The sequence below is a fragment of the Ursus americanus genome, chromosome 9, assembly GCF_024610735.1.
Source record: "Ursus americanus isolate L20-20 chromosome 9, mUrsAme1.1.p, whole genome shotgun sequence".
Taxonomy (NCBI): Eukaryota; Metazoa; Chordata; class Mammalia; order Carnivora; family Ursidae; genus Ursus; species Ursus americanus.
Genome location: NC_142135.1, coordinates 43297419 through 43318643, shown reverse-complemented (window position 1 = coordinate 43318643; position 21225 = coordinate 43297419). Strand labels below are relative to the sequence as shown.

The window sequence follows — 21225 nt, the reverse complement described above, 5'->3', positions numbered from 1 at the left end:
ACGTCCTCAAGATTGCCTCATGGTCCAAGATGGTTGCTGGAATTCCAGCTAACGTGTGTATTCCAACCAGGAGAGAAGAATAGGGAAAGACCAAAGGCTTGAAGTTGAATCCATTCTTTCAAACAGTCTTCCTATAAGTTCCTTATAATATTTCCATGTATATACTGTTGACCTGAGCTTTTCATATTGGGAAGTTAATAGATATATTTTAAAACTGAAGAATAAAGTGGTAGCAATTTAAGCATATTGTATACAGATATGGGGATAAATACTCAAATTAACACTTGCTGAAAGCATTCCCTTTGTGAAAGGGGCATGGGGCATGATATGGAGGTCGGGTAGTAGGAGCTCCTGTTTGTGAAGCTTTGTAGGGTTATTTGACTTTTAAAATTATATGGATACATAGCCTTGAGTTTGCAAACTAAATACACCAGCACACACAAAAACATTTTCTGCATTGATGGTATGGTCAAGAAAGGAAAGATGTTTTTCTTAAGTCACAAATTAAGATACAATTTTTCCTCAAACTTTGAAAGAATAAAGATAGCTCACAGTTTCTCCTTTAGATTCATATTTATAAAACCAAATGGGTCTTTAGAGCATGTTGGCAAGCAATCATTCTTCTAACTTTTCATTTCACTACACCGGAAAATCTTCGTGACTGATGGGTGAAGATCTGTTTCTTGAGGCAAGAAACACGCTGTGGTTGAATGTTGTCTCTCTTGTTCAAGGCAAGGGCCGACCAAGCCGGAAGTCCTGTTGATTCAGTGGCCTGGAAAGCGATCAAGTCGCCGAGTCCAGAGACACAACAGCTTCTCCCCTAAAAGCCCTCAGTTTAGTGCCTGCGGTCCAGGTAATGAAGCTTTGTCATTTTTCTTCTTCCAAACTGACCCAATTTGTCTTTTCACGTTGACACATTCTTTAAGGAGGTAAAACAGCAGTGGTAATGGAATGCTTTTCTTATATCAGATAAGTCTGTCTGAAACCACAGTGGCAAAGAGCCTGTGGTCTTAAGAACGGGGTGATGATCCTCCCCGTTGTTTCCATCAGAATCCCACAGCTGAACCCAGCAGCGCACAGAGGGACGATGGGTAGGGAAGAGAGTGGCTCAGTCACCTAATACGTGAGGGACTGGAGACCTATAGAAATCCCCATCAGCTTCAAGAAAGGAGGCACCCTTTAGTTTGTAGTCTAATTTGCTCCAGATCCCCTAAAGCCTGCCTAAACGTATGCAAAGTCCATTTCAGGAAAAGGATCTTTATTTCCTTTCATGAAGGGATTAAAGTCAGAGCTGGCGTTTTTGAAGTGTGTAGTGTAATGTAACTTTTATTGGACTAAAACCTTAATAGTTTAGGTTATATTTTAACTGTGTTATTTGCAATAATTACTTTAAAATCCATTTGAAATACACAAACTCATGTTGCAAAATATCACAGTAATTTCTATAAAGTATGTGTGTATATATATACATATGCGTATGTAAATATATGAGCATATATATATAAACAATCACTTGAACATATTGTTTTAATACAAATTAACCTTTAAATATCTCATATTTCAGAAAATCAAAGTACTAACTATAGTCTATATTTACACAGACTTTGCTTGAACGGTTTCAAAGTGCTTTCTTGAACACTGCCTTATTTCATTCTAATACCTTATAAGATAGATGTTAGTATCTTTATTTCCCCAGAAGTGAAGCAAGTTGTCCACGGTATATGGTTTATTAGTCCATTTTTACAGTGAAACAACCACAAAAGCTCAGTGATGACCACTGCAGATATTTGTCTTTTTTCATGCGTGGGTCTGTGGTTGGTGACGATTTGGGTGATCTCGGCGGAATGTGTGCTCCCCGGCCTGTAGGTTGGGTTCAGCTCTGCTTCTCGTGTAGCCTCCCGGGATCAGTGACCACTTGGAGCAGTTTCTTCTCTCGGTGCGTGTCAGAAGCACAGCCAGGCCACATCACAGCTCACTTAAAAATGTGTGCATCTTACCTGCTAACTCTCCACTGGCCAAATGAGTCATATGCCGAACCCAGTCATAGTGAGAAGGGACGTGTACTCCACCCTCGCGGTAGGAGCTACTGCCAAGGGGCGGGGGCGGCGGGGGTGGGGGGACGGCGGTATACACAGAATTCTATCCAGGAAGAAAGGGGAAAATTGTGAGCACTAATACAGTCTACGATGTTTTGCTAGGAAATAACAATACGAGGCTCCTGAGTCAAAATACAGATTGTTCTTTACGCTTTAACCAAGACAGAGCAAAACCCAAAATATCCTTCTAAGGAATTTTGATGTGACAGCCACCTTAAATTCTTCAGGAAAAACCCAGAATGGAAATGTGTTAACTGATTTGTAAATTAAAAAGTAAACATAAATTTTTCTTATACAGTTACAGTGTTTCCTATCATAAAGCACCCTTATTCTGATTTTTTTTGTAGCCACTGCTGCGTGACTGTGTTCCTGCTTAGTTTTGCATCATAATTTGTGGGATGGGCTTTGAGAGGAGTTTTTCCCAAGAATGCAGAGAGAAGCGAATTCTAATGTGAAGTACGACCTCTTTATAATTTGGTCTTATCTTCCTCACATTCAATGTTAAAACAAGGCTTTATCGTTTGAATTCAGTCACATCCTCCCGTCAAGAAATATCCAACAGTAATATTTTAGCAAATGCCTATGAAATCATTTTGAGCGAGCTGCCATAAGGATCCACAAGGATGCCAGGATGTTTGTGCAGGCGCTCAGACCACAACTCTTCCCTTTGCACCAGGTCGTGAGTTCAAGCCCCACATTGGGTTTAGAGCTTACTTGAAAAAGCAATAATAAAATAAAAGATACTTAAAAATTTTTTAATTAAAAAAATAATTACAGCAATAGTAATAGCAGCAGGACTTACATGGTTGACCTGGTGCTAGATATAAATGTGTGTTTGTGTGTTCACACAGACGTACACATGCACATCTGTCACGTGTATGCATGTATATACGTGTGTGTATAAATACATATATATTCTGATGTAATCCTCCCAGTGATTCTGTGGCCAGTGATATTATTGCCATTTTAAAAATCAGGATGCTGAGGCCAGAGGAATCAAGTCATCTGACCGAGATCAGCAGGCCCCAGATTCAGCACTCTTAACTGCTACGCCGTGACCATAGTGTCCGTGTCTATTCAGGTTAGTCCCTAGGAAAGGAGACAGCTCCCAGGCTGTGGTCCGGCCTGTTACGTCCCTGGCTCCTGCCACTGTCGCGGAAGTAAGTGTAGAATTATTGATGGATGCTTTCCTCTTTTCAAAAGAAAAATCAGCCATCTCATGGGGTGGTAAAAATGGCTCAGCAGGATCTGTTTTTTGACTATCAAAGGCACAGACTTGCGAAAATGAATCCACTGGGCTGCACGAGTCTACGGAAATCAATAACCTAGAAAGCACTCATGTGAATGTATTTCTTAAAAAGGTGGTGACTAGTCAGCGACACGGTGGGCTTCCTTCAGGGTAAAAGGTAAGTTCTGAGGTGCCAAAGCAGTCCCGCTCTGTGTAATACATTGCCCTCATGATTTCCCCCTTAAGGCTTATTAGAAGAAGATAACCAGTGGATGACCCAGATCAACAGACTCCAGAAATTAATTGATCGACTGGAGAAGAAGGTAGGTGCTTCCTTTGCTTTCTTCTCCCTCTCGCTTTTCAGTACATTCTGACCCATTTTCCTCACTGCATTGATACATCTGTGGCTGCCCCACAGATAGAGTAACAGCCAGGAGCCCTTGATGCTACAAATGGCTGCTTGGTAGTTATCTGGGTGTTTCTGTTAAAGCAAATATACAAGCTCACCTTAATTCTCAGTCCCCCACCTCTACCCCTAGTTATATTTAAAATAGGATCTAGAGGGGCACGTGGGTGGCTCAGTGGGTTAAGTGTCTCCTTTTGGCTCAGGTCATGATCTCAGGATCGTGGGATGGAGCCCCACATGGGCCCCCTGCTCGGTGGGGAGCCTGCTTCTCCCTCTCCCTCTGCCCCTCCCCCCACGCTCGTGTGCACACACACGCTCTCTCTCAAATACATATGTAAATCTTCAAAAAAAATTTTTTAAATAGGCTGTAGAGTTGCAAGTTAAATAAATGTCCTGCATTGCCTGCCTCTCTGGTGATCGGTGCGGTAGGTAGCAGTGCGCCTGAATGATGCCGATGGCAGCTCTCAGGGGCGACCTGGCCCATGTCTTGTGCATGTTTCAGAGCGATTCCTGGGTGGTTGTGTGATATACTAAAAAATGAAATTACATTCTCAACTTCTATAAATTTGCATGTTAACGGATGATTTTTGGCATTGGAACTACCCAGTGAGCAAGCAAGTAAGGATGTGTGACGAGTTTTTCAGATCTATATTTTGTGTCCAGCTATTTTTATTGACTAATTCAGTTAGTACATGCGGTCCTGATATGGTAGTGGGTCCCCCTGAAGCAGCTTTGATGGAAGAGGCAGGTTTTGTCAGTCAGTAAGAATAGGTGTTGTCTGTGCACGCCAGGCGCCGAGGAAGAAATGTTTGTTTGAGACAGTTACTGACTTTGAAGAACCCCCAGTCTACTTGTAAAAATTAAGCTTTATTATAAAAATTGAGTTAACAGATTTTTTTAACGTATGTAGTAGCACGAACCAGTTCATAGTTAACGCTCCGTCCGTTCTCGCTGACTGAGACGTGCCAGAGGAGTGGAACGGATGCTTCCAAGGGAATGACCACTGCGAGCGAGGCTGTTTGGCGAGGACCTAGTGCAACAGGAGGGGCTTAAGTTGGCCCTTAAAATGATGACAATTAGGAATTTTGTTTGCAAGCAACAGAAATCACCTCTGCAATCAAGGGTTTTTTCTGGAAGGATATGGGAGTGCTCACAGACTCAGCAGATGGTATAGAAACTGGGATTCAGGAAGAGTCAGGAGACAAAATACCTCTAGAGATCTAAGTGAGAAATTCTCAGTGGTCTCTCAGGCTACCTCTACTGGAATGAATGAGTTTCAACGATCTCTAGTCTGTTGACATTATGCTCAAGGTTCCACTTTCCAGGGGGTAGGATCTGGCTGGTTTTGTTAGGGCCCCAGGCTGATTACTTGGATAAGGGAGGGAAGAGCATCTTCACTGATGGTCTCAGAGCCCTGTACTGAAAGGAGAAGAGAGATTTCACTGAAAAGAAAATGTATTGTTATTAAAATTGGAATAAATGCTGGCCTGCTAACAAACCAATGAACAAACAAATATTTGCTACGGAGGAGTAAACTTTTAGTAAAAAGAGAGCAGCTAGAGAAGACGTTCAGGTAAGGGTGATAGCATGAATAAACCTTAAATAAGCCAGCCTGTTTCGATTCTTTCCTTCAGGGAAATGGTAACAAATAAGACTGAATGGATGGACAGGGGTCCTATTATGGATGGGGTTAAATAACGGAGTAAGGGATTTGGACTTGTCTTGGAGACAATAGGAGGCATTTATTATTTTTCAACAAGTGACATAACTTGAAGATCTTTTAGATAGAAAATTGGACAGCAAGAATACAAACTGAATTCAAACAAGAAAATTCAGAGGCACCAAAGCCAGCTCAAGCAATGACATTAAAGAGCAGGTTGCAGATCTGAGCCCACTGGGATCAGGTATGGCAAGAGGTGGGCCTGTAATATATATGACCGAAAAGAAAATGGCGGATGTGAAAGACTTGAAATTAATAGGACCACTGAATGGGTATGGTGGGTAAAGGATAGGGGAATCTCAAGTAGGACTCTGAGGACTTGAGCCTGAGTGCCTTAGTTGCATCCTTATGGAAAGGAAGAGATAAGTGAGAGATAATGGGTGAGGTGAGGTGAACTGGTTGATTAGATGTGTGAATTTCAGGATCCAATAGGACACAGGCAGAAATGTTCAGTTAGATGTTAATAAGCAAGAAGTCAGGCCAACAGTTAGGAGCCATCGCCACGAAGATGAAAGCTCCAGGTCCTGAGGTTGAGGAGGATCTCCAAGAAGGAGATTATGCACAAGGAACCAAGTCCGGGGGAAGAAACCTTGGAGAGTTCTAGTCCCTCTGCTGCCATTCATCATTTGGTACATTTACGCTGACCTCTAACTGGGCAAATCACCTAAACTTAGAGCTTGCTGCAATTCAACTTTTTTCCTTCCTAATTTTATTAATTGACATTGACCTAAGTTAAACGTAATCATAGGGAAAATGGTGGCTATGAAAGTTAGCTTTCCAATCATGGAAGACGTGGAAATGCATGACCTCTATTTGGAAAACAATCCTTGTTAAAACATAAAGAGTCAATTGTTACATAATTTGAGATTCATTTAAAGAACCTAAATACCTCCTTTTAAAATAGGTTCGAAGTTCTTGGCAAACCTGTCTTTATTTGGTGTCCTAACTTTATATAGCTATTTTTAAAGGACTAGCTTTACCTTAGGTCATGCCTTTTTTTTCCAACTTGAAATCAAAGTATTATCACATCTCTTCCTTTCCTAGACTTTTTCTCCCTCCCTTCCTATGAAAGGGTTTCATTTTGAGGACAGTGGTTTGCTAAAAGTATGATGTGATGGTCTTCGGCATTGGGTCCCAGCTGTGTGGGGCTCAGCGTGATCTGCCTTAATGAATGGAGAGGCAGTTCTAGTTCCGTGTCCTACAACTTACTCTGTACCGTGAGTTAGGCTTTTAGAGGAAAAACTACCCAACTGCCAAACAGTAGCTAAGTGCATGTCATTTCACAGCTGACTCTCTTGGCTCTTGCAGTTGTTGGCCCCGGGTTTGGTCTCCCCATTAGAAGGAAGTGTTCCTGCAGTAGAACACCTGTTCTCTCTTCCTTGCACTTAGTCTGATAAATCCTTCCTGCACCGTAAACCAAGCCCGGTACCATTCACGTGCAGGGAGAAATCATCCTTGAAATTTCTACAAGTTCCTTCAGGCTTTCTTTCTTCCCACTTCGGCCTCTCTGAGGATTTATGGGGCTATATCAAGGTTATATTTTATGTTGTGCTTGAGCTCTGCAGAAAACTTCGTTTGCAAACATCCTCATTGGAAGGGGTAGAATGAAGGATGTTGTTCGTACCACCTGGTTTAAGCTGTTCTTATCTTCGATCGAAGAAGGTGGAAGTGAAAAGTGTAGCTGAGCTGGTGTTAGGGAAGGAGTGGTCAAGGAGATCCCTGTTGTTACAGTTTCTCTCTGTAGAGTATTTTAGATTCAGCTTACATCCATATGCAGTCCATCACCTTGCCTTCACGGAAAAGCCATGATTGCAATGGACTCATTCAGCCATTTATTTATTCAGCTAATGGTTATTGAGCTGGAAGTGGAAGTGCAGCAGTGATCAGAACAGGTAAGGCCCTTGGTCCAATAGAGACTGAGGGAAATCAGTAGACAACTCAATGAAATAAGGTAATTTCAGATAACGGAAAGTACGTTGAAGACAAAGTAAGGCAGTATGGTAGAGATGAGGGTTTGGATACTTAGAGTAGGTGATCAGGAAGGTCACTCTAAGGAGGTGGTATTGGAGTTGAGGTGTGAGAGAGGAGAAGGAGCCAGTTAGATGAATTCTTAGGAACAGAGAATTCCAGGCGGAGGAAACAGTAAAAGTTAAATAACTTGTCTAAGGTTTTACCACACGGGAACAGCAAAGCTAGATGTACATAGCTCTGTTTTTAACAAGCTTATGTGACTTCAGACGATCTGGATTTCACAACTTTCAATTTATTTCTTTTCTACTTGAAGGAATGATTGTGCATAATCCTCAGCACAAATGCTAGGATATATATTCTTAGAAGGAAGTCCTCAGAGATTACACGCTTGGTTTCACTGGGGACATTAGCATCATCCATTGATCACTGCAGAAAATTCTAGGCTCTTTTTAGTAGTCCTTGCTTTTTAGAAAATATCAATAGTGTTTTCATTTGCTTTTGAATTCATTATGTTTTAGTAATGTCAAATTATCACCAGAGTGGTAAAAGTATTAGTTGCACTAATGTCCGTCAAGATTTCCCAGGAAAAGTGGCACTCAGTACTAACAGCTAAAGGAGGCAGCTTAGTCTTTTCTTTTTCTGTCCTATCCTTTCCCTGTTTTAATGAATCTGCTCCATTTTGTTCTCTTTTAATGTCATCAGTAAACCGAAAGTAATAACAAACACACGTGAAATGGCTTTTTACCACGGACAAATGGGTAAGAGAGGCTCTGCTGGAACGGCTTCCTTTTTAAACTCAGAATTATTCCATTTCCTTAGAGATAATGCGGTTCTTCTGGTACAACATTGGCCGTGAAAGAGCCAGCATTCAAGTGTATGGTGTTCCCTTTATCTCAATTCTGGTCTTTTCTCCCCCCATTTCTTTCTCCACCTGAAGGATCTCAAACTTGAACCACGGGAAGAAGAAGTTATTGAAGGGAATACTAAATCTGTAAGTACTTTTTTTTCTAGGTCAAAATGTTAGAAATATGTACTTTGAAAACATTTAAGTTCTTCAAAATTAGTTACTATCGCAGTGAAAATTTGAAAAAGTAATACATAGGCGTATTTTATTTTGCATGGCTAAGTAGTAGTTTCGAGATTGTGATTTGTGGAAACCTGATGCCTACTTTACAGGGTTTTTATGTACGTACTTAGCATGTAATACGTGCAAAATGAGATTTTTATGCATATATAAGTCAGTGAGTTATTGAATAATTGAATGACTGTGACTGGCAGAGAAGGGCAACATTCAAATTATATCACGAACAACATTTAATAAACCCTGCGAGCCTGGGTGTGACACCTGAGCCGAAACTTGATGCTGTTCGGTATCGTATCTCCCGCTTTTATCCGAGGGCCAGGCACATTGGAAGTGCTCAGAAATCTTTTTTTTTTTCCCCAAGAAAAAAAATTGACATTTAGAGGAAAAAGGAACATTTACACTCCTAGGGAAAAGAGGTCCATCCGGAGTGGTGGCAATTTATAGAGACTGAGAGAGGATGGACAAAGTGATAGTAATAGAGACTAAAGGCACAACGAAAGAAATTTATGAATAAATTAACTAATTGAAAACACATATCATGATTTGTTATTTTGAGGCAGATATTTGTAGCACATTCTATTGGGGGAAAGTGGATCTTTGCATTCACATTTAGTGGAAATTTTGATTTTAAAATCTTGGCAACCCACAGAACATCACTTGTTTCTTAATGCCTTAAACATATATCGTATAGATCTCCTAGGATACATCCTGTTTACATGAGGCAAAGCTGGGAAACCTTTCCTCTCTGTACCAGGCACCGCCTGTGGGATAGAAGGTGAGGCTCACCGTTCTTTCGGCTCCTGCCCACCTGTCCAGACTCAAAGCACAGAGAGTCTTCAGAGGGAAAGCTGTAGAGAAAAGCTTACTAATGGTGTCATCATTAGAATCCTATGGATGTGGGGGCGCCTGGGTGGCACAGCGGTTAAGCGTCTGCCTTCGGCTCAGGGCATGATCCCGGCATTGTGGGATCGAGCCCCACGTCAGGCTCCTCCGCTATGAGCCTGCTTCTTCCTCTCCCACTCCCCCTGCTTGTGTTCCCTCTCTCGCTGGCTGTCTCTATCTCTGTCAAATAAATAAATAAAATCTTTAAGAAAAAAAAATCTATGGATATGGACACATTCCCCAAAGGTAACCTATATTTCACCACAGGTTCAGTGCTTCTGGTTCCTCCACAGACAGGGTGTGGTCTGTATTAATTCATCAGGCACCCAGAATTCTAAAGGGGTAGGTTTTGGTGGGAAGCAGAATCTTTTCTGAGAAGGACAGAAGGCTGTCAAGGGCACATATTCAGAAGACCATCCCTGGCAGTCCCTCGGGTCCAGGATCGTGACCTGGTGATCTTGTATGTCTGGCATCAGTGAGATTTGCATGTAGGGAAAACTACACTCCAGTCAAGAAAACTGAACATAACTTTTCTCATGTTGAGAGAGACCATTGTCTATTCTTACATGATTTCCTAAGGTGAGACTATTGTCTCTCACTAGCTAAGTGGGAGAAAAATCGTCTAAGGATTGTTTGTGGAAGGTGACAGACTGTTCCTTCTCTGGTCCCTGACAGAAGAGAGCCCAAGGTCAATTTTCAAAGATTTATCAACCCAGACAGCATTACTAATTCAATAGTTCGTAGAAGTACTTAACAAAATAGGATTGGGCAAGGTGCTTCAGCAGTCAATATTATTGAAAAGCAGGAAAGGGTGTTCCTTAATTATTTTCAACCACATGGAAAGGTAAAATAATTATGCTCTTTGGGAATACACATATAGTAATGATTTGAATAAGTTTGTTTTTCTCAAAGATACCAATAAGCTACTTGTCATTACAAGTTGTACTTTCTCGTTAGTGGTAGTAATGCCTCACCATCGATTCTTATAAATCCTTCTGTATTCAGAATGACGAAAACAGATCTCCACTGTTCACAGCCAGCACTGCAGGCTCCCCTGGGTTCCGCGATTTCTCTTGGTGTCCTAAACCAGGTTCAGGCTTCATTGACTAGAGAGGTGATTTTCCTTTTCCGTTAGTGAATACATGAGAACCTTGAAAAATAAATCCCATACCAGAAAGCAAAGAACAAACTGTTATGGTGGATTTTATTTTTGTAAAGCTATTCTTTACGGAGACTCTGCTACATGCACGGTATTGTGCCGCACACACACCTGTGATTCACTTCCTCCCCATCATAGCATCCGAGGTGCTGCCGTCATTAACCCCAGTTTGCAGATGGAGGATTGAGGTGTGGAAGGATTTCATTGCATAGCCGGGCCCCAGCAGCTCTGTGCTAGACCTGCACCCCACACTGTAACAGTCCCACTCCAGTGTTCGGTGCATCTCTGGACACTGAAATGGAGTTTTCTTTGCCAGTGAGGTTGTGAGCTGACAGATGACTCTGTTTCATGAGGTCTCCTACCGCTAGAGCAGAACAGGAGTATCTGGCAGGCTTAAATAGCACGCAGCAAAAGTCCCAAACCCTACTAGCTGACATATCTAGTTTTCTGGAACGTGAGTCATTACATAATGATGAGTCCAGCATATGATTTTTTTTTCTTTTAGGTCTTTTTTTTTTTTTTTTCCCTCAGTGAGCAGAGTATGAGACGTAACATCTATTGAGTGTCTATCCTGGGCAAGATTTTTACATACAGTATTCCATTTAATCCTCCCTTAAACTCCATGATATAAGTACCCGCCATTCCAATTTCATTTGGTGACTTAGGACGAAAAATGAAGTAACTGGCTCAAGGCCGCAGAGCTCATAAAAGTGAAGCTAAGTTTTTTTTAAACGTGTACTCTTTGCTCTTAAAGGGGAAAGAGGACAAGATGATGGAGGTAGATGAAAGAAAATGGTGTGGGCTCTAGAGTTCACGGGACCACCTCACATGCTTTCCTGGAATGAATAGTGCGTCTTTTGCTTGTTTGTTCCATGAATAACTCAATCGCCAGCTATGTGCCAGGCCCTGGGGGAGGGTCTGGGGATAAAGTGGTGAATATCACAGGCGCTACGAGACAGACAGAAGGACCTGCAGTGATTCAACAAGGATCTCCAGTACACGGTGATGGGGATTATTATAGAGAAGTACAGATGTGCAGAGCAAGGGAACACAACCTAACTTAGGAGGCCAGGGAATGCTTCTAGAGTGACACAGTATTTAAGGTGAAATCAAAAAGAATAAATAGGAGTTTGAAAAACTATTTACGTATCTCTTATAACATTGAATTGTTCAAATGTTGCACTAACAGGAAAACACTAAGGGGCTATGCAGGAAGATCGACGTGTTCCACGTGATTTGTAACAAGCACATTATAAAGACCGCAACCTTTAGAACTCATAATTTTACTCTTGTTAGAATAGAATAGGAAACGTGCATCAAAAATAAACCCAGATCTAAATTCCAAGATTGTGACTTTATGACTCCTGGAAACCTGGGAGTAATTTTTTGTCTTCCAGCTGTCAAGTACTAGGCAGGGAGTATGAATCACTGAAAGATCAATATGGTTTTTGAAGGGAGTCCATCCAGACCACACGTTCTGGATCTGGCAGGTGTGTTTACCCCCCCAAAGCCTTTCTGCTTGGTGCCATTGTATGCCTTGCACAGCACTTCTTACCAAACAACTGTTAGAAAAAGGTGATGATTTCCTAGATATTTCCTATGTTCAGAAGGGTTCTTTTTGGAGTCAATGTCATTTTAAACAAGGTTTGATCCCATTCTGGTGCTTTTCAAAAGCTGTAACTTTTCTTGAGCACATTACTGTTGTTTATACCAGAATAACTTTTGTTATCCTATTGTATAATAGGAGTTTACAAATCTAACATATTTTTCTGCCTTTCTATCCTCATAAAGCCTGTGAATAATAATATTTTGTGAAGTAAATTAATCCTGCCATGTGTATTGGGGGTTATTGCCCACAAATATGTCAGGGACTGTTAAAACATAGTTTTGCTTTGCAATAGCTATTATGAGATTGAACAAGAGCATGCAAGAAAGGCTGTTACATTTCTGAAGACATGCTTGGAACACAACTGTAAATGTAGTAAATAGAGCTAGAAAACATGAAACAAATTAGTTGCATTTAAAATATTTCTGTCTCTAGAGATTTAAAAAGTTGAAATTTCTCTAAATAAAAAAAAATCCAAGAAATGAAAGGTTGATGCCGCTAACCTCATGTGACTAGCAAACACTATTCTGCAAATATTCCACCATAATTCAATCCTAACAGTCCCTACAGAGTAAATAATAAAGGCTACACTACCACTTCTAAAGCAGAGAAACAAAAATGCTCTGGGCTGGCCATTCACCTCAGATTTCAGTAAGGATCTCAGGCTGTGTATTCGACATAAGGAACATACAGAAATGTCATGCAGATGTTAGGACTCCTCTACCAAAGCAAGTTATAAGGCTGGCCCAGATTCAAGGGAAAGGGAAATAGGATCCACGTTTTGATAGAAGAAGCTCACAGTCACATTTCAAAGGACATGCCTTCAGGGAGTAGAGAAGGATTCTATTCATGGTTGCAATTTAGATCACGTAAGAATTGCCTTCAGACTAAAAGAATTATGGTGGAATAAGTAGATATATTTATATATCTCATTGGGAAAGCCCATGAGAAATCATCTGAGTCATTGTTAATCACAAATACATGATCAAGAAGTCTCTGTAGATTTCTGTGAGAAGAACATGTCCACAATTATTTTGGCAGAGATTAACTGAAACTCTTAGTTATTAATACTAAACCCAGGTCCTGGGAGAGTGGTACAGGAGGCTGGTTGTTCCTTACATAAGCTTAGGAGATAGTTACAGGCTTATGTCTACTGATTCTTGATCTCTGATTCTGAAGGGAAATAAAACAAAGCTCAATTAAAATTACTGAACTCATTAAGGCGACTGGGCTAGGGAAACAAATAGACCCAAATGGACAATGATTCTAATATAATAAAAGTTTTTCCCTTGCCCGGTAAAACAGTCCACACAATGATTCAGGGACACAGGCCCCTCTCAAGCGTGGCCCTGCCATTCCTGAGGCAGGTCCGTCTAGCAACAGAAAAGGGGAAGAGAATGTGGAGGGGGTTCACATCCCTCTTGAAAGTCTTGGCCCAAAAGCAATACACAGCACTTGTGCTTGTGTTCTCTTGGTGAAAACTCATCGGTTGGTTATCTGCAAAAGCTGATGGACTGTGTACTCTAACTGTACCTAGAAAGAAGAGGAAATGGATTTGGGGGAGTAGGTTGAAGTTTCTGCCACAGCGAGCCTTCTGATCCTCAAACATGCATTCTTTTCATGTACATAGAATACATAGACCCCTTCACAAGGGAGACCACCCAAAGTCTCCTTCAGTCACTGCTTCTAGCTCGAAGTCTGGCATCCCTGGGTGACATGCTCAGCCCTCCCTGTAAGATCAAGACATAGTCCCTTGCGATCTGACACACTTATGAATAAAAAAGTAAGTTATCTCCCCTCACCAGTCCCCGCAAACACACAGATAAAATACACAGTGATAAAACTGGGCCAGGAGAAATGTCGTAACAACTGTAATTCGGGAAAGGCACGAATAGGAAGCAGACAGCATTCTCTGTTTCCTTGCAACAGTGAATTCATGCTGGGAAGATGCTTGTCGTTGAAGGAAGTTCTGTGATTGGACACTGTACCTCCGTCTGCGAGGAACTCTGTTGTCCGTTGTTGTTCTTTTGAGAGTTTCTTTTTGGTTCATTTTCCTCCATAACCACATCGGAAAGAGCTCATGGGAGAATATTGCCCTTTTTAGGGGTTATAGAGTGTTAGTAGCCTGCTTCCTGCTCGTGTGAGTTTGGGGGCCCAAATATTCCCTTAAGGCTTACACAATCAAAGGATTTTGAGGCTGGGATCAAGATTTCTTTGACAATACGGTTCCGTCAAAACTGTAGTAGACTTCTGGTCAATTTAAATATAGTCAGTTTCATGTGCTAGTATCAACCTAAAGTTATTCCATAGACACAGTTTTCAAACCTTGTTGATTTCTTGAGGCTCCTGTGGCTCAGTTAAGTGTCTGCCTTGAGCTCAGGTCATGATTCCAGGGTCCTGGGGAGCCTGCTTCTCCCTCTCCTGCCCACTCGTGCTCTCCTTCGGTATCTCTGTCTCTCTCTCTCAAATAAATAAATAAAATCTTTGTAAAAAACAAAAATGAAAACCTTGTTGATTAATTTACTAAACCTTATGAAGGTAAGGATTCTGTCTTGATTTATCTCTGTATACCCAGAATCCAGCACCCAGCATTTACCTGTAGGAAAATAAAGTAGGAACAATTATTGAATATATAAATTATCTATTATGCAATCTGTGATATAACTGGTCTCCAACAAAGCTATTAACGTGAAGTGAGAAACACACTGGAGAGGAGACAGCAAACCAGGGGCTTACTTCTGGCTCTGCCGCTACACAGCTGAGTAATGTTGTGCAAGTTGTTTTCCTCACATTCTAAACTGTCCTTACAGTTTTTTTCATACTTTTGTAATTCACTCCCAATCCTTACTTTTTTTTTGTACTTTATGATTCATTCCTAACCCTTGATGGAAGAGAGGCTTGGTCTTGGATCAGAGTGTATGTGAAGCCCATGGGCAGATCTGTAGGAAAGGCCTTACACTACAAGTGCTGTAAACATAATAGAATTTGTTACAAGAAGCGGTTGCCATCCAGCCCAGTGTGATCCATTAAACACAGGCTCCATCTGATGCCATGAGATTTTGAGCAAGGCCTATGTTATGTGGTCGGTGGTTAATGTACCTTTGGAAATGCAACATTGAACACACATTTTTTGAAATGTGGTTGTTTGTAATGATACACATGTCTGATATCACAAAATATTTAAGGTGACGCTGGAGCTGTCCAGTAGGACTACTCTTTAAAAATGACTATAGGCTTCATCCCAGCCCGGACTGCACATTAGAGCCACTTGGGGGATGGCTTGTATAAATGCTAGTGCTTGGACCCCACTTCCAGAGATTCTGATGTGAGTGCAAATTTGAAACCTCCCCAGAGCTTCTAATTGAGAACCACTGCTTTTAAAAGGGAAGTGTATCGTTGGGAGACACTCTCTATAGCACCTGCTACTGGAGGCAAGAAAGGTATCCTGCCTGCATTACAGCTTTCATAGCACAGTATTACTTGGACTAGTCATGGTCTTCCCTTTGGTCATATTTTTAGGTGAGGATTGTTTGCTCTGTGAGGAGGGGAGGGACGGGCTATAGGGGGTCCGGCGAAGCGAGGCTCCGTGACAGCCAGGCTGTAACGCTTGCCTCTTCCTCGGCAGCACATCATGCTTGTCCAGCGTCAGATGTCTGTGATAGAGGAGGACTTGGAAGAATTCCAGCTTGCCCTGAAACACTATGTGGAGAGCGCTTCCTCCCAGAGTGGATGCTTGCGGTAAGCGCTCCGGCTCGGTCCCTAGATGAAGGAGGGGAAGAGGGGCATTTGAGCTCCTCTTGTGTTTATGTTGATCATTCCAGCCCTCTGGGTGATGCCTTTTGCAGGCCTTAACTGGGTATTTTCTATTTTAGCCTTGGACTCTATGTGGATTTGATCACCGGGGGCATCAAGGGAAATAAAATGGTGAGAACAATTTGAAGAGGGGAGTTTCACATCGACTGGCATCTCCCCTCTTGCACCCAGACAGGCCCACATGGATTTAATTCACCTCTGATGGATGAGCCCCAACTCCACGGGGCCTAGCTCTGAATGCTCCCTGGCAGCAGGCCCTGCAGCCTGATAATCATCTCAGCCATTATGAAATTGCACAGTGTCTGACGTCTTGATTGCAGACCTTGGCCGTAAAACAAAAACAGACACAAAATCCTCTTTCCCTAGCTACCCCAGCTCAGGCTTCGATTATCTTAGGCTACTAAAATTTATGAACTATTACTCACTTTCAGTTTCTCCACTCCAAGTAGTCCAATAAACAGTTACTAGAATAATTTTACAATTATATAATTGTACAGTTATAGAATCCCCTTCATCAGGAACTGCAGTACCTCTGAGTGTCTTAACCAAATGCTAGCTATTTCCCTGACCCTATGTTTTTCGTACCTGAAAATGCACAGCACTGTTACCATGGATTCTCTCTACCTGAGCGCCCAGCTGCCCATTGTCTTTCCAGCATAACCTGTGCCTTAGACCAGGCTGCTCTCCTTCCCAGAAATGTATGCCCAGCTGGTAGGTTTCCACCAAGCGCTTGTTGTGCCTGAAGCCCAAAGCCCAGCCCCAAACTCACCTGCTTCTGGAAAACTACAACCAAATCTACCCCTACCTCGGGGTGTGTTTAAACTGTATTTCATGATGCTCTCCAAATATCACTTTAGCACGGGTATGCATGCATGCGTATGTGCATGCACACGCACACGCACACGCACACGCACACACACACACACGGAAACGCGTACTTCATGTCTGAGTGCTTTGGTGTTACTCCCAGTAATTATATTTTATTTATACTCCAACAGAATAGCTCCCCGGTTAAGAAGTCTGGCTCTGGAGTTAAATATGGGATTGTGTTCATTTTGTAATATAGGGAAAGAGCCTTACTGGTTCCTCATCAGGAACTTCCTAAGACCCTGAGACGGCTGTGAGGATTAACTGAGTGCTCAGCACCCCAAGACCCAGACAACATGAGCGGGGTACTCTCCCTTCATCATCTGGCTGGCTGACCTCTGACCCACTCTCTAGAGTTGCAGGGGACTCGCTCAGTGCTGTTCCTGTCCGACTGCTTGCAATCTTCCAGTCATGCCTTTGTAACAGAAACACAGGAAATGCTGAGGTTGCGTTGTTGTTGTTGTTGTTGTTGTTGTTGTTGTTGTTGTATTTCACAGCAAACTCAGAAGGGCTCAAATCAAAACCATTTTAGTCCTTTTAGTTCAGTGACATAGGATCTGCCAAAGTGCAAGTGTACGTAGTTTTAAAAGCGTACTCATCTGGAACTGAAATTGAAGGCTTGGAAAATGCAAAAAGAGTGTGTGTGCGCGTGTGCGTGTGTGTGTGTACACACCATCCACAGTAGGAACTGCAGGAACTAGGGCACAATACTAACCGAAGAAGTGGGGACGTAAGGAAGATAAAACCCGGTTTGGTGGATCACAATCTCCAGGAACGGATTAGACTTTTACATTTGTAAGTAACGCACAACGTCTGATTAAGATTCGGAGGTAGTGCTTTCACGTGTGCGGGGAGAAGGGCCCGACGCTCCAGGCCAGCCCCGGGTGACGGAAGCAGCAGTGGGAGGGCAGCTGAGGCGACGGGGCCGCGCTGCCTGCTGCAGACTGTTCTCTCGGCAGCCACGGAAAACTGCTCCCTGGGCTCCAGCTGTGAAGTACCGGAGGGGGAGAGCCTCCTCCAGGGAGATAAATTGAGACTCTCAGTCTCTCCTTTTCCTTGGCAAGACTGGTTTGTTTTTTAAGGACTCTTCACTCACTTCTTGCTGATTTTTCAACTGATTTTTTTTCTTTTATTGGAATTATCAAAAAGTAGACTTTGTCAGATGGAATGAGCGTCAGAGAATCACTCCAAGTGGCTGGAAACCGTGTGAGATACCCATTATGCCGGCCCGCCGGTCTAAATTCAGTTCATCAAATCCAGTTTTCTTCTCTATCGGTTGATGAGCAATCAAATGAGCCACTCATGTTGTCAGCCATGCACATGCCTTGCGCTGGGCTGGTAAAAGGAAACCCAGAATGGTCAGTTTCTTCTTCTCCCCTGATGTCAGGCTCAGCTTCACCATGGCTAGCCAGGAAATGCTGCCATGCCACAAAGTAGAAATGAAGGATGTATGACTAGGCAGTTTGCACCCATTTCTTATTTGATCTTCACTGCACTCATCTGAAAGAGGGAATGGGCTCAGATGCAGTAAACATCTTGCCCCGGCGTGTCTGACTCCAAAACCCACATTTAATCCTTCTTGCCGTCCTTGGTCATCCTTGAATTAAAGTTTTCTAGACTTTCTGTGGTTAACCAGGGGTGGAATGGACAAGATCCCTCCTGCTCCAATTATAAGGTCTTAGTTTCTTAAATTCAAGCAACTGAATTAGAGAGGCTTATGCCCTGAAGGTATTTGACCACCAGACCCAGAGGTTTAGAAGCTGACGGAGCCCTTGTCAGAGTATTTGTCAATTGAGTTTCAAAATGAGTTGTTAGTGGAAAAGCCACATAAATCAATTTTGTGACCCATTTCTCTCTCTCTCTCTCTCTCTCTCTCTCACACACACACACACACACACAAAAAAAAAAAAAAAACTCTGACGATCTTTTTGCTTATTTTAAAGATGTATTTATTTGAGAAAGAGCAAGTGGGGGGAGGAGCAGAGGGAGAGAATCTTCAGGTAGACTCCCTACTGAGCGTGGGGCCCTACGTGGGGCTCAGTCTCACAACCTGACCCATGAGCTCATGACCTGAGCTGAAAACAAGAGTTGGATGCTCAACTGACTGAGCCAGCCAGGCATCCGTCATTTTGCTTATTTTGTAATCACGACAGTTTATTAATCGCTGTGGGGAGGTACCAGTTGAATATATGTGGTGTACACAATGTATTCTTAGAACCATGCTTGATGCCAGAAAAAGTGAGAAAAGGTTCTGCTTTCACGGATCTTAGAATCCAGTTAGGAAAATAAGTCATTCATTCATAGCCTAAAATTTCACAGCTGTTAAATAGGATAAAACGATTTCTGAAGTCACTCTTAGATATGAATTCTAGGATTCATGTGTGTTCTCAACTCTATGTCAGGGGCCTAGGGAACATGAATATGGAATTGTATTATAAGACTTGACCCAAACTAAACATAATAAAAAATTTTTTAAAATTAAAAAAAAGAAGACTTGATCCTAAGACTTTACCATGGCCAAAGAAAGATCTTTAAGAACTAATGTTACCCTGTGGCATATTGACTGTGAATCATTTATCAGCATTTTTATGCAGGTGAAATATATTGGCAGCTGGAGCTTGGTGTGGAGAAATGGGGTGGGGGTTTCGCAGGGACCTCCCTCCTGTTGTGCCTTTTCTCCGGTGGCTAGATTCTATGAGTTGAAGTAGGGCATGTGGGGAAAGGAGGAAACCAAGAGGAGGAGAGTCTTTTAACTTATCTTCACCCCCAACTATTCCTGAGCCACATCCTTCCCTCCTGGATGCTATTTCACTGCCTTTTTCCAGCTGCTGGGAATATTGAAGGTCTCCTGGAGTTCAGGGCTAAAGCTCTTAGTGACTACATCCAGGGACAGCTTAGCCAAAGAATGCAGTGAGTGGTGTCACAGGAAACCTGAACACATCAAGGAGGAAGACAAGCACATTAGCAACAGCTCAGAAATGTTCTGTGTAATTCTAAGTTTGCAGATAATTGAAAGCTAATCATTTAAGCCCTAAGCCTTTTCAACAGAAATATTGCTGACAGAATTTTTTCATAATTAACCTTTTCTTAGTGTCATCATCGCATACGTACCATTACCTGTATTGCACAGTCTTAAAGAGCAATGTCCTTAAATCTCATTGCTATGTATTGGTCAGTTTCACTCTTAACTGAAAGCACCCCCTGTAGAGTAATTCTGATTAGCATTTTCACGCATTTCCCTTTGAGCCAAAATCTGCATTGCTTTCAGCTCTGCCGTCTGGCTCTCCACCAGATGGCCTATAGTTGGGAAGCAAGAGAAGGGAGCAACATAAACAAGCTCTCCTCTTACGTATGTCTGAGCCTCAGGATGCAAGCATTTCCCAGAAGCCCTTGCTTCCCAGCAGACATTCCTTGGTATCTCATTGGTCCAGCTCAAGTCACATGGTCATTCCTCCCTCCAGGGGAGGTGAGGAAACCAGTATCCAACAGAAAGGGGTGAGATGGTGATGACTGTCTCAGTCCAGGGCTGACTGGTACATCGGGTATGCTATGAACTCAACAGTGGCAGGGTTCTGTTAAGAAAGAGGTAATGGTTGGGGCGACAGACTGTGTCTGCTCTGTCACCCCCAGAGTCACGGTGAAGGTATAATTCCTTAATCCATGTAAATTGCTTAGACCAGGGCCTGGAACAGAGCAATACATGTCAGCAACTGTCACCATCGCTGTGAGCGCATATAATAATATAACGATTATCATCATTACTATTGGCTTCCTGCTGTACATTGTTGTCGCAAATATGTCTTTTTCCTTCAGTTTTGTTTTGTTTTTTCTGGTCTTGTTTCCTTTCCAATTCCTTTTACTTCTGTCATGTTTCTCAGTTTTAACACCATTTAAGACTTGGCCTTTGTAACTGCTCATTCCGGGGAAGTGCCACTTTCCTCTGGGGTATTGAGCTAACGGCTAATTAAACACACACAATTTGCCAAGGACTGGGCTAAGCACTCTACATGCAACACTTTAATCCTCACTGTACTGCTATTATCACCATTTTACAGATGAGGAAGCTGAGGTAAGTAATGGGCCCAGAGTGATAAAGCTACCAAGTTGTAGAGAAGGGTAGGCCTGCTGGGCTGTACTTCCAACCACTGCCTGATCACACCGATGCTTCCTTCAGTCCTTTAAACGCTTGAGAATGATGCTAAAATTTTTTTAATTCCTTACAGTCTTATGGATGTCCAGAAAATTGGGAGGTCCAAATCGCAAGATAAATTGGTTTTTAATGTAATAAGTAATATAAATCAGTTTAGAGCAGGCAGTTCTTGAAGAACCTAAAATGGTAAGCTGGGTATTTTAAATTTTATCCTACAAAAAACCAAAAAAACAACACGGTCAT

At 42.3% G+C, this 21225-nt stretch overlaps 1 protein-coding gene across 2 annotated transcripts in view; it reads left to right on the top strand.

Annotated features, from left to right (window-relative positions):
- The window catches only part of NECAB1 (N-terminal EF-hand calcium binding protein 1), a 180649-nt gene that overhangs the window by 147714 nt on the left and 11710 nt on the right, over positions 1-21225 (top strand). For both annotated transcript variants that reach the window (XM_045805995.2, XM_087864750.1), the window contains exons 7-10: positions 732-853; positions 3571-3647; positions 8359-8412; positions 15778-15890. In XM_045805995.2, coding sequence (XP_045661951.1) covers positions 732-853; positions 3571-3647; positions 8359-8412; positions 15778-15890 — 366 coding nt within the window. The remainder of the gene's footprint in view (positions 1-731; positions 854-3570; positions 3648-8358; positions 8413-15777; positions 15891-21225) is intronic.